This window comes from Cebus imitator, unplaced genomic scaffold (assembly GCF_001604975.1).
Source record: "Cebus imitator isolate Cc_AM_T3 unplaced genomic scaffold, Cebus_imitator-1.0 Scaffold192, whole genome shotgun sequence".
Classification (NCBI taxonomy): domain Eukaryota; kingdom Metazoa; phylum Chordata; class Mammalia; order Primates; family Cebidae; genus Cebus; species Cebus imitator.
In genome coordinates, this window is record NW_016107507.1 from 1,137,221 (window position 1) to 1,151,359 (window position 14,139).

General features: G+C 41.2%; 1 protein-coding gene, 1 non-coding gene and 1 pseudogene across 3 annotated transcripts in view; all 3 read right to left on the minus strand.

Annotated features, from left to right (window-relative positions):
- Window positions 1-10,469: 10,469 nt before the first annotated feature.
- On the minus strand, window positions 10,470-11,169 carry LOC108316761 (annotated as a pseudogene).
- Window positions 11,170-11,345: 176 nt separating this feature from the next.
- LOC119473905 lies at window positions 11,346-11,452 on the minus strand. The gene has a single exon (XR_005203160.1). It is a non-coding gene; the product is annotated as a U6 spliceosomal RNA (small nuclear RNA).
- Window positions 11,453-13,154: 1,702 nt separating this feature from the next.
- Window positions 13,155-14,139, minus strand: part of LAMB4 (laminin subunit beta 4) — a 109,821-nt gene continuing 108,836 nt past the window's right edge. For both annotated transcript variants that reach the window (XR_005203143.1, XM_017546836.2), the window contains one exon: window positions 13,155-13,782. Coding sequence is in view for 1 of the 2 variants with exons in the window: in XM_017546836.2 (XP_017402325.1) it covers window positions 13,643-13,782 (140 nt within the window). In the remaining variant the exon portion in view is untranslated. The remainder of the gene's footprint in view (window positions 13,783-14,139) is intronic.

A 14,139-nucleotide genomic window follows, 5' to 3' on the forward strand; every position in this document is an offset into this window, starting at 1 on the left:
AAAAAAAAAAAAAAAAAAAAAAAAAAAAAAAGAAAAAGAAAGAAAAAGAGCATATCACATGTTTCATTTTATTTGGTAGGAAATACAGTAAAGTGAGCAGTCTGCTCTGATTTAGATGCGTGATGTATTAATACATAGAGTATGAATTCCACATAAATGTGTTCAGTGATTGCTTTCTACTGTGATGAAGTGACCATCATCCCCATGAGGGCTTTAGAGGCTCAAGGTGGCGACCACATAATCGTAAGTCAGAGTAAGTCTACAAGTCTTAGTCATCTCGTCTGTAATGAGGCTCATGAGGACACTAGCATAAACTATAATTGGAAAGGTAAAATTGTCCCTTTCTGGAGGGCAGTCTGAAATATGTATTAATGTTTAAAACATACATAACTTTGATTGTGATTGGGGAAAACATGCCAAATTATGCACAGAAAGGCGTTTACAATATTGTTTACAGCAGAAAAAGTGGAAAAAATCCAAATGACCATAAGTAGGGGACTAGATAAAATAATCATGCTGGGCCCACACAACAGAGTGTCAAACAGGTGCCTACAAAGATGGTACCTAGTTCTATGATATAAATGGGTGTGTGTGGTTGCAGAGGCGGGGAGTATGGGGGGGTAGGCTCCAATGACAAAAATGTATGTATATCATATGTATATAATTTTTGAGGAATTAAAAAGGGCAACCCAGACATTATTTATATAGCTCAAAATATTAAATAGCTGTTTCTTCTTTTATAATTTTTCTCTATCATGAACACATATAGCCCTTGTTCTAATAAAATATTCCAAAGTTATAGGCAGCTAAGGTCTGTGTAAAATTTAAAAAATTAAGATAGTTTCCTGTGAATGTATTTTCGGTAGTGATCTTTTACGTTGGGCAATGTTCATATCCCCAAGAAAAGAGTCTGTGTCTTCTGGCCAGCAAAAACTGGGAAAAATAAATCAAGCTTGCTGATATTCTATAAAATATACAGGTGCTTTCTGGAGACTGGAGTTCGTGTGAGTTGAGTAGGAAGTGTTATGGTCTGTTTGGGTTTGGATGCAGTGTTACAGTAGCCGTGATTAATTTTTGTTAGCCACTTCCTTGGCTCACATGTTCTAATCAAAATATGTTTAGCTGTGTTAAGAGTTGAGAGAGTTGGGTTTTTTTTTTTTCCTTACAGAGAAATGTTTACGCAAATGTTTAAATCTTTAAAATTGTCTATGTATTATTCATCTCCCCAAAGTGGGTTAAAAGAAAATTGAGTTTAAAGAGAAAATTTAGTATAGGCATTTCTATATATTTGCTGTATAAAATGTATGATGGCAGTTTGAAGGACTGAAGACTAGAACTGGGATCTTTTTTTTTTTTTTTTTTAAGACAAGGTCTTGCTCTGTCACTAAGCCTAGAGTGCAGTGGGGTGATCTCAGCTCACTACAACCTCTGCCTTCCAGGCTGAACTGATCCTCTTACCTCAACCTCCTGAGTAGTTGGGACCACTGGTGTGAGCCACCATGCCTGGCTAATCTTTCCATTTTTGTAGAGGCGTGGTTTCACCACGTTGGCCAGGCTGGTCTCGAACTCAAGCAATCCATTAGTCTCGGCCTTTCAAAGTGTCAGGATTACAGATGTGAGCCACCGTGCCTGGCCTAGAACTGAGATTTTTAAAAGGAAAAATTCTCATTTAAGACACCCTAGCAGTCATATCTAAATAGGTTGGCTTCTTTACATTGATCTGTTAAAAATGTTAGCTTCCTTGTTTCCAAGTAAAAGTAGTTGTTCTCTTAATCCTGAATACTTGATCTTTTACATCCATGTTTTGTCGCCCCTAGATGAGTCACAATGCACTGTGTCTAACACAAAGCTAAACCTGAATGTCATAAAGATCCCAGTGTTTGTCTTTAGATATAGAATGTTTATACAGCTTTCCCAAGCTTTGAGCATCTTCCTATGGTACGAATCTTAGGAATTCTCAAACAGTGGTTTGGTTGTTAAATTTTCAGGCTCTATTTAACTTTCATTTCTAATCCTTTCTAGAAAGTTCGCAGTAAGGCAACACCTTTAATTGGTTCAGTAAACTAAGATTCAAGAGAAAAATTTGACTTAAATTGGATATTCACTTTAACAGATGTAGTAATCTGCATTTCTGTTTAGGTTATTACGAAGTCCTAGACATTAGTTGTATATCACATAAAACTAGTGTTTCCAACCAAGTAATTACTCAATAGTTTATTTTTGGCTTTCCTATATAATCAAATAAATTTTTGTTGACTAAATACATTTGATAATATCAAGCTTAACACCTACAATTTAGCCTACTTTGTTATTTCTACATGTAGTCCTATTTGTAAAAACAGCATGGGAAGTTTTGAAGATGCTTAAAACAATCCTATTAAATGTGTTTAATAGCTATAACTGTATGTTTGCTTAATTGGCTAATCTCAAAAGATATACTACTCCCCCCAAATTATATATTTTTATTCAATAACATTTCAAAGATAAAGTATTTCTATTTGGTTAGCTTTGTCCTTTTCTTTGTTTTTGAGACTGAGTCTCACTCTTGTCACCCAGGCTGGAGTGCAAGGGTGCAATCTCGGCTCACTGCAACCTCTGCCTCCCAGGTTCAAGCAATTCTCCTGCCTCAGCCTCCCGAGTAGCTGAGATTACATGCACATGCCACCACGCCCAGCTAATTTTTGTATTTTCAGTAGAGATGGGGTTTCACCATATCGGCCAGGTTGGTCTCAAACTCCTGGCCTCAAGTGATCCACCTGCCACGGTCTCCCAAAGTGCTAGGATTACAGGCATGAACCGCTGAGCCTGGCCTATTCTGGAATTTTTTAAAACTCTTTCCTAAATGAGAGGCAACATGAGTGAGAAAATTATATGTGAGAGTTGATACCTGCATCCAATGTCTCTAAAAATTAACTCAGTTGTATCTAGTAGTTTTCTGACAGCCATTTTGTTTGTTTGTTTTGTTTTGTTTGAGACTGAGTCTCACTCTATCACCAGGCCGGAGTGCAGTGGTGTGATCTCAGCTCACTGCAACATTTGCCTCCTGGGTTCAAGGGATTCTCCTGCCTCAACTTCCCAAGTAGCTGGGATTAAAGGTGCCCGCCACCACACCAAGCTAAGTTTTTGTATTTTTAGTAGAGATGGGGTTTCACCATGTTGGCCAGGATGGTCTTGATCTCTTGACCTGCCTGCCTCGGCCTCCCAAAGTGCTGGGATTACAGGTGTGAGCCACTGTGCCCAGCCTCTGACAGTCATTTTATATCTTTCTGCATCAGAGGTAGTATCTTCAGCTACTAGATTTTAAGATTTTTTTTCACTATGGACATTTTATAGACTAAATATTTCAAAGTCTTCACTGTAAGGAAATAACAGTACTAAGGATTAGATGTTAGTTCTTGGTGACATGTTGGGATGACGGAGAGAATTTTGAAATACAGCACACTTAATCTGTTGCCACCTAGTGAATGTGAGATGAAATGCAGCCAACCTCCAACCTAGTTTTGGTGTTTGCCATCAAAGCGAGCCATGGTTGTGTGTGGAACTATGTCAGATACTGCTACGAATCTTAGACATTTAACTTTGGAGTCACAGAATTTATGGGAATATGAAGAAAACACTGTATCTCTGCTCAAAAACTCGGTACGTTCTGATTCAATATGTGTAATACATGTTGTGGCAAGCTTGCTTTGTGTCACTGAAAGCTTGTTCAGCTGGCAGGCTGAATCAGAGGCAGGTTGTTAGGGAGGGCGAAACCTTCCAGAGTGGCCACTTTTAACATGTAATGAGTAAAGATAAAGATTATATGTAGGTTCAAGTTCTTCAGAAGAGAAAAGCTAGGTGCTGATGGATGAGCAGGTGTTAAGAGAAATCCTACCTAGGCTGTTTTATGTTGCAAGAGGAAAAAAGAAATTGCTTTTTTTTTCTTGCTCTCTTTCAAGGGGAGAGAAGAAACAGAGGGTGGAGGGCAGAAAAGGTGAAAGAACAAAATAGAGGACCGTCTCCTGGTGAACTGTAAGAAGATAGCTCTGCTGCTAGAAGCCTTGAAGCTTATAATGAAAAAGGCCTGAGAGACCTGTGGTCACCAAAGCTTTCAAATTCTTCATTGCTCTAATGCACCAGAATCAGGGCTGGGAAAGGACGTTGGTTAGAAGCATAAAGCAACTGAAAAAAATTATTATTTATTTTTTGAGATGGAGTTTCGTTCTTGTTGCCCAGGCTGGAGTGTGGTGGTGTGATCTCAGCTCACTGCAATCTCTGCCTCCTGGGTTCAAGAGATTCTCCTGCCTCAGCCTCCTGAGTAGCTGAGATTACAGGTGTGTGCCACCATACTTGCCTAATTTTTGTATTTTTAGTAGAGATGAGTTTTACTACATTTGGTCAGGATGGTCTTGAACGCTTGACCTCAAGTGATCTGCCTGCCTCGGCCTCCCAAAGCGCTGGGATTACAGGCTTGAGCCACCATGCCCAGCACCTCCCTTTTATTTTTGAGATGGAGTCTGTCACCCAGGCTGGAGTGCAGTGACCCTATCTCAGCTCACTGCAACCTCTGCCTCCCAGGTTCAAGTGATTCTCATGCCTCAGCCTCCTGAGTAGCTGGGATTATAGGTGCACCACATGCCTGGCTAATTTTTGTATTTTTAGTAGAGACTGGGTTTTGTCCTGTTGGCCAGGCTGGTCTCGAACTCCTGACCTCAGGTGGTCCGCCCGCCTCAGCTCCCAAAGTGCTGGGATAACAGGTGTGAGCCACCGCGCCAGGCCTAAGTGGGGAAGAGCTTCAAAAGGGAGGGGAGGATTTGTAATAGTGGCTATTGGGTGTGTTAGTTATCGAGCGTGGGAGAGATGGGAAAAGGATTTTTGTCTTATGCATTATTCCGTTCCCATGTGACAGTTTCTCTAAATATTGAGGTAAAGATTTAAATTGTTCTCAATTACATTTTCAGAGCGGCTGAGCCATATGGCAAACTGGTTTCATATTACAGTTGAAAACATTTTAATCCAGTGATGGCCTAAGGACTGCCTGTCTTGTGCCAATTTGGAGTCAATTTATGGAACTAATATGTAAAGTAAACAAGTATTTATTTAGAGTGCTCCACACTGCTACATTCTCTAAAGTGCAAATGTGAGTCCTCATAAAACTTGCTATCTGCTTAGATAAGGTGTATGAGCCAAGCGACAATACAAGGGAGAACTTCCGAGAAAAGGGTTTGAGTGAGGCTAAGGAAGGAGCCCTAGAGCTTTAGGAAAAAGTTAGGTTTGGGAGAGAGAACAATTTGAAAGCAGACAGGACCACAGGACCGATGGTTTAGAAGAATACAGGTGTAACTTACACAGTGTAATCATAGTGGTGTCTTGAAGGATTCCTGTAATATCCCACTCTTCTCAAAGCTCTTTCTTGCGAATTAGCTCTGTAACCCTGGGAGGGAGACCAGGTATATTTATTAGCATTTTACAGCTGGAGGAAATGAGGACATGAAATTCAGGCAGGTTGTGAATCGCCTAAGGTCATGCAGGGGACAAACCATGCTCTTTGCATTTATCGCCTAATCCTTGGTCCACTGTCCCCATGCAGCAGAGCATAAATGACAGTTTTAGCAGTTTGTCAAGGAGCTGGAGTACGCACAAAAATACCAGTGAGGATGCTGGTTCAGCTGCTGTAACAGAGGTCAAAGTCATAGGCACCTAAGGAGAGGTGTGCTTTTCTTTACCTGCAAGCTTAAGCTGCTTATTAGTCCAAAGGAGTCAGACACATGCGGTTTTAATCCACAGGGCATTGTACCTCTCCACATCTATTTGCCCCCTTCTCTGTGCCTATGGAGGCTGATCTACATGGGGAACATCACCCCAGGCCCTTGGTTTAGCCAATAGGAGCCACAAGTAAGAGATTGAACAGGGAGGAAAGTGACATCAGGGTATCCATGTCCCAGTGTCCTCTGCAGGGCTGTCATGGCTGGTTGCATCCTCTGTTCAAAGATCACAGCTCCTGTTAAGAGGCCCTCCTGGCTGGGTGCAGTGGCTCATGCCTGTAATTCCAGCACTTTGGGAGGCTGAGGTGGGCGGATCACGAGGTCAGGAGATTGAGACCATCCTGGTGAAATGCTGTCTCTACTAAAAACACAAAAAATTAGCCGGGCATGGTGGCTCATGCCTGTAGTACCAGCTCTTCAGGTGGCTGTGGCAGGAGAATCACTTGAACCCAGGAGGCGGAGGTTGCAGTTGACATGAGATCATGTCACTGAACTCCAGCCCGGCGACAGAGTAAGACTCCAAGACTCCGTCTCAAAAAACAAAACAAGCAAAAAAGAGGCCCTCCTACACAGTCTGTCTTCAATATTCAGTTGTCACCCTCTCACTTTTTCCCTCAAACCAAGGGTGGGGATGTCCCCTGTCTGCTCTGGGATGCTATACTCTCCTTTCTGGCTTTCATCCACCCTGCCTGTATCTTTGTAAATAATCCCCTTATGGAACCGCCCCGGAGTGTCCCGTTTCCTGCTAGGACGCTTACTGGTACAATCAACCCGGGACCTAAGTTTCTTCCACCTTGTTTCACAGTATTGCCTTCATCTGGATGGGGATTGCTGGCTCACCATATTCCCACCCAACTGAAGTGGGGGGAAACAAACAGAGGGTGATTTTGTTTCCTCTTGTTGTTGTAACAAATATCCACAACCGTAGTGGCTTTAAATGACATAAATTTATCTCATCGTTCTTTAGGTTAAAAGTCCAATTCAGAGTTAAAATCAAGGTGTTGGCATAGTTGTATTCTTTCCAGGGAGCGCTAAGGGAGAATCTCTTTCCTTGCTTTTTCTAGCTTCGAGGGGCAACTTACCTTCCTCAGCTCTCGGCCCCTTCCTCTGTGCTCAAAGCCAGCAACGTCAGGCCAAGTCCTCCCGTGCCGCTGTCTCTCCGACTCTCTCCTGCCTTCTCTTCCACTTGTAAGAACCCTGTGATTACACTGGGCCCACCTGGAAAACCCAGCAGCCTCTCCCTGTCTCGAGGTCAGTTGATTAAGACCTTAATTCTGTCAACTTTTCCTTTGCCATTTCATGAAACATATTCACAGGTTCTGGAGGTTTGGAGGTGGGCGTCTTGTGGGGACCATAATTCTCCCTTTACCACAAACAACAAACAACTTCCTTTTAGGATTGTGCCCTGGAAGTCACACACAACATTGACACTCAATCCTGTTGGCCAGAATTTAGTCACATGGTCCCATCAAACTGCAAGGGAGGTTGCAATACAGTCTCTCTCGCTAGGCAGCTGTGTGCCTGGTTAAAACATGGAGAAGTCCTATTACCAAATGGATATCAGACAGCAATTTTCAACTTTAGCCTCACGAGGCTCATGTGTTTTTGCCAGGGTCTGTTTTAGCTTTCCTTCCCTGCCCTGCACCACCTCAGTGCTTCTGCCTCATTGTTTTCACCTGTTGGGTCTGAGCTGCCCTTCATCTGGGATTGGTTTCTAATCTGGGAGAAGAGACAGGATAGTTTCCTTTAATGGACCACACCAGCTACCTCATGGTGACTTGTTTTCTGATCTTCATATTGATTTTTTTTTTTTTTTGAGTCAGGGTCTTGCTCTGTTGCCCAGGCTGGAGTGCAGTGGTGCAATCTCGGCTCACTGCAACCTCCACCTCCTAGGTTCAAGGGATTCTCCTGCCTCAGCCTTCCTCGGATCCATATGGTGAAATTATGTTGGCTAGGATGGTCTCAATCTCTTGACCTTGTGATCTGCCCGCCTCAGCCTCCCAAAGTGCTGGGAATAAAGGTGTGAGCCACCTCGCCCGGCCTTCATATTGATTTTCTGATGTGACCAGAGAGGTTCCAAATGCTTCTACTTGGCTTCTGGGGTTCAAAGTTGGGCTCTCTGACTCCTCCCCCTCATTCATCCCCTACTTTGAGATACACACATTCCATCTAGACTCCTCTATGCTGGTCCCTCACACACCATATCAGATCTCCTCACATTGGGGAGATGTGGTTTTCAGGCAACTTGAATTAAGAAAATGATTAGAACAATTACAAGAGAAATAAAAAAATCGCACACCTATAGTCCCAGCTACTAAAAGGGCTGAGATGAGAGAATTGCTTAAGACTGGGAGGTCCAGTCTGCAGTGAGCCATGATCATGCCATGCACTCCAGCCTGGGTGATGGAGTGAGAGCCTACCTCAAAAGAAAAAAATAAAAATAAAAAAGTATGCATGGGCTGGGTGCAGTAGCCCACACCTGTAATCCCAGCACTTTGGGAGGCCAAGGTGGGTAAATGATGAGGTCAGGAGTTCAAGACCAGCCTGGCCAACATGGTGTGACCCTCACTTTACTAAAAATACAAAATTAGCTGGGTGTGGTGGTACATGCCTGTAATCCCAGCTACTTGGGAGGCTGAGGCAGGAGAATTGCTTGAACCCAGGAGGCAGAGGTTCCAGTGAGCCAAGATCGTGCCACTGCACTACAGCCTTGGTGACAGAGGGAGACTCCATCTCAAAAAAAAAAAAAAGTATGCATGTTGTTGCATATAAATATTTCATATGAGAAATTAAAATGCATCTTCTAATCATATTATCAGTTGACTATAGGTTCTTTGCATCCTTTATTTAATCCTTTTTATTTATTTATTTAGGCTCCTCACATTAAATCCTCTTAGGTGGGAGGCAGAGCTGTGCCTTCCACAATGAAAGCCGATGGAGCCTCCTGTAGGCAGAATACACAGATCTGAAACCAAGAGTGGAAATACAGGACACTGATCACAATGATATTGAAAGACTCACAAGCAAAAGCTTCCTTCTTGTACCTGTGACTCTGGGCTCTGGTCTCTAATGAAGTGTGTGTTTTGTTTTTCTTTGAGACGGAGTCTCACCCTGTCACCCAGGCTGGAGTGCAATGGCCCGATCTCGGCTCACTGCAACCTCTGCCTCCCGGGTACAAGCAATTCTCCTGCCTCAGCCTCCCAAGTAGCTGGGACTACAGGCGCACGCCACCACACCAGCTAATTTTTGTATGTTGGCCAGGATGGTCTCGATCTCTTGACCTGGTGATCCGCCCACCTCGGCCTCCCGAAGTGCTAGGATTACATGCTTGAGCCACTGCGCCTGGCCACCCAGCTAATTATTATTATTTTTTTTTGTATCTTTAGTAGAGATGGGGTTTCACAATGTTGGCCAGACTAGTCTCAAACTCCTGACCTGGTGATCCGCTCACCTCAGCCTCCTAAAGTACTGGGGTTACAGGGGTGAGCCAGCACACCCAGCCAGAAGTACCTTTTTACTCAATGATATAATGGTTATACCATTGAATTAGAATGTGTACCAATACCCAGATATTTCAAGCTCTTCACTAAAGGGTAAACATGCAGAAAAGGGGGTGTATAATTTTGGCTGGTGTAATTGATCCTGACTGTTAAAGAGAAACAGAGCTGCTGGTTTGCAGTGGCAGCAGGGAGGGATGTGACTGGGACCAGAGAGACCATGGAAGGAGCAGTAAAGAAAGCAGGTCTTAAATCCCAGCAGTAGCCTCCTGAGTAGTTACAAAGTCTATGTCCTCAGTCTGTATTTCTCAATATGCTATGATTTGTGTGTATTTATATTTTTCATTATCAAATATATTTATTTCCTTTTTATCTCCCGTTCTTCCCTCAGTAGTCTATATTTGGTGTTTGTTGGTGGTTAACTTTACAATTTTGATTATAAGTTGCAGTATTGCCAGATAGAATTGTTAGCTGAAGTGCAGAAGTGGACCTCAGCTAGAGGCCAAGGTTTCGGCTGGATGCACTCGGTGAGTAATGAGCCTGTGGGTTGGTTTCTCTTGAAGACAATGTGGGTGTGCTTTCCTTTGGCTGAGTGCTACATTTTGTTAGATGGAAGCATTTATTTTTGCTTTAGAAGGGAAAATGGGATGAAAAATGTATTATGATATTTGGAAGTCAAAGAGATGGACTTCATTAATATTGATTAAATGTAATAGAAATTTATAATTTTTTGATGCCTGGCATCAAAATCCTTCCTCTCTTGGAGGATTCCAAAGCCAGGTGGAGGAAAAATTCCCCTTCTACTTCCAAAGTCAAAAGAAGCAGATATTCTCTCTGCTTATTCAATAGGGCGCCCAGGGCATATGAAGAGGCCCGGCCCATCCCTTCTCCCAGGGATGCTGAGTAGTGAGAGAGTCACTCAAGATGCAGAGACAATTGCAAGTCACTGGGATGGTGGAGAGTGTCCAAGGAGGTCAGCATTGGCCTCTTAACCTGAGTGTACTGAGGTGTGGTCTTGGGAATACTGCCAGGTGCACAGTTGTCCTTAGTTACATTTTCTCCAGCCATTTCTTTTTGTATACTGTCAGATATCCTTCGAATACATTCCTTTTCTGCTTAATAAGCTACTGCCGGTTTTCAGTGTTTGCATCCAAGAACTCAGACTGGTGAAATCTTAATGTTTAATTAGTTTATTGTTAGTTACTTAGCTTTTTTGCATTTTCTTTTAAAGGAGAAACTCTATTTTCAGTGTTATAAGCAGAACTTCATTTATAGCATAATAAACATACTTTCAATTTCTTTACAATCCGAAGAATAAGACTCCTGAATTAAATTTTATGTTTTGTCTTAAATATTTCAAAACCCATCCATGTCATCTTGATAATTCTACTCTTGCTTGGTACTATGTGATTTCCCTTATGGGAAATTACAGTCAGTAGCCATATGTCTAATTTCTGCTGTCCAACCATGTTTTTTTTTAATCTAGCTCTCTGATTCCATACATTCCAGACTGCTCAGTGGATTTGTAATAAACTTCCAAGATGAAGGGAAATTTCTTGCTCATTGTTTGCCTGAAATCTTGGCTTGTATCTTGTTAAACCAAAAATATGCTCCAAAAATGCCTACAAGTGCGACTACCAAAATTCCTTTAAAGATATTCTTTGCCAGCGGTTCCATAGCACGGGTCATCCTGAGACAGTTGTGAGGGGGAGTGCCTTTGCATTTTTAGTATAAGGTGAGCTTCAGTGAATTAGCCGCAAAGATTTTCCCTCCATCTTTAAGACTATTTTCTAAACACACAGGTTCCACAGTGGAATTACTGAGTTTTATGATAGATCTTGATACACACCGACAAATTGTTAATACTTTACAATGTAAAGAGATACTGTTTCACTGAGTCTTGCATTGGTTACATCTTGAACAACTGATACAGCAAGTAATAGAAGTTAGAATGATTTATCTGACATTACTGAGGAATGAGATTTTTCACATATGTATATATTTTTGTTAACTTAAGCTTATTATTTAAAATGCTAACATTTAGAAAGCACAACCACATATAACTGCAATCTTTTTTAATTTTAATTTTTTAAATCTTTTTTTTTTTTTAATGGAATGCTTCACGAATTTGCGTGTCATCCTTGCGCAGGGGCCATGCTAACCTTCTCTGTGTCATTCCAATTTTAGTACATGTGCTGCGGAAGCAAGCACATAACTGCAATCTTTGCAGGGTATGTCGCATACTTCCTACCATCATCAAGCTGCAATGCCCAGGGACCTCCTTAGGTGATGAGTTTATCTTGCCTTTTCACTTGATTCCCCAGATAAGTGTGCTTTTCCAGCAGCTGGGGATTTTTCTGCTTCTTTAGAACTCAATGGCTAGTTCTCCCAGTCAGCAGATAGAAACTATTCTCTCTTTAACCATTCCCACACCCCCTGGCCTGTTACTTGTATAGTCTCTGATCACTGAAAAGGAACAAGTGAATGTTGCTATTGCAAACAAAGAAACCATGCTTGTAAAATTGTCTATTGTTTGCACTAAGTTGAAAGTCAGTATCCTGATGGGAAAGCTGGAGTGTGTTCCACCCTCTGCGATGGAGAAAACAATGTAGACTTGGTGACAGCTACATTTTTAGACTCTGGGTTATTTTATGCACCATTAATTGGTGGAGGTTTGCAAAAGTCTCAATGCTGGGTGTGTGGACCATTGTAATTATATACTTCAAGAGCACTTTCTGGGGTGGTCCTTCTTTCAGAAAAGTTTCTTTCTATTCTTCAGGATCTCCAGGGAAATAGATTCTGCAATTTTCTTTAACAGCCTACAAGTTAAGAATTTTTATATTTATGTATACTTCTGAAGCCTTTTTGTTGAAATTTTAAATCATTCATTCATTCATTCATTCATTTGAGACAGAGTCTTGCTCTGTCACCCAGGCTAGAATGCAGTGGCCTGATCTCGGCTCACTGCAACCTTTTCTTCCTGGATTTAAGCTATTCTTCTGCCTCAGCCTCCGAGTAGCTGGGATTACAGGTGTGTACCGGCATGCCTGGCTAATTTTTTGTATTTTTAGTAGAGACAAGGTTTCACCAGGTTGGCCAGGCTGGTCTCGAACTCCTGACTGCAGATGATTCACCTTCCTCGGCATCCCAAAGTGCTGGGATTATAGGCATGAGCCACCATGCCTGGCTTTAAATCCTTTTTTTTTGAGACCAAGTTTTGCTCTTGTTGCCTAGGCTGGAGTGTAGATCCTGGCTCACTACAACCTCCGTCTCCTGGATTCAAGCGATTCTCCTACCTCAGCCTTCTGAGTAGTTGGGATTACAGGCATGTGCTATCATACCTGGCTAATTTTGTATTTTTAGTAGAGATGCGGTTTCTCCATGTTGGTCAGGCTGGTCTCTAACTCTCAACCTTAGGTGATCTGCCTGCCTCAGCCTCCCAAAGTGCTGGGATTACAGGCATGAGCTATCATGTCCAGACTTAAATTCATTTGTATGATTCAGTACTTAATGGAAATGCTCCAGCAGATCTTCATTTTTCATATATCAATGTTGATATATATTATTTCTTATTCAAAAATGTGAAGCCAAACTCCCTTAAAATAATCTTTCTGAAGGATAGCTTTCACAAACAGAAGCAATTTTCTCTATTATAAATCATACATGCAAAAGAAGCAGGAAATCAGACTCATTTTGAAATGAGACAATCTGATCTTTTATACTAAACAATAAGAACATGATTGCTAGTCTTTTAAAAATAACACATTTTACAGCAAAAATGTCCACTGATAAATGATGAGGAGAAGTAGCTCAATATTTATCTTTTTGAATATTGTTCCAGTGCCATTTGGGGAAAACAGAATCCCCTGGTTGAGAGAATGAGTGTGTAGGAAAGTGAGTATAAAGGCAAGTCACATTTTGAATTGTATGCAGTTTATTCAGAAAAGAATAGTTTTACAAATAAAAGTAAATCCAAATAAACATAAAATATAAGACAAGCTAGTACATGCCATCCATATGTATTCCATCTTAGTAATGGAGATATTTATTTAATGTTTAGGTTTATTTGACTGAAATGATTATCAGTAAGTAAAGTACTTATTTCAATTTCTACTTGTTATCTGGAACCTGTTATTTTTAAGTTAGGAAAGAAAAAGGAAGGCAAGAGGAAAGGTTTCTGAAACCAGAGACCATCTCATTACTTTCCCCTTTCTATTATGAAGTGGCATTTTCCTGGTGGCATTTCAACTTCCAGCCACACTGAGCAGATGCATAATGAGGGCAGGGTATAGGGAAGACGGTAGAAGACGCTGTCAGTATTTCACACGTTCAACAGAGCTCCATGGGCTTGGGCACCAGAAACCAGAAACAAAGGCACAGGCTTGTGCACTTTAACTCTGCCTAGCTATAGCACGTAGAGTATTTTTTTTCTTGTTCAACAATTTCATTTTTAATGGCAACAACTTGATCTTCCAATATTCTCAATTGATCAGCTTTTGCTTGTCTACTTAGATTCAAATCTTGGATTTTCCTTTCTAAATCTGAAAGAAGAAAATGAAAGAAATGATATATTTCCATTTGATAGATTCCTCTTGGATATCCACATTTTACCAAATACAGGGATTTGTGCGCCTCTCAAAGGTATATTTCGTTTTCTGTTTTGATTCAATGCATAAAACATCTATTTACATCAGGCTTTTCAAGGCTTTCACATAAATTACAGCAAACTGACATTTTGTCTAAAAACTTTTATATCCAAAGGCATTTATCAGTGAGGGCTGTAGTTGGCTAGAATTCATTAGAAATGAAAGACAGATAACATCCTTGATGGGATTTGCTGAAGTGCTATATTTCCAAAGGTTTGTTCTTATTATTTTAGCCTCTTTTTTTTTTTTTTT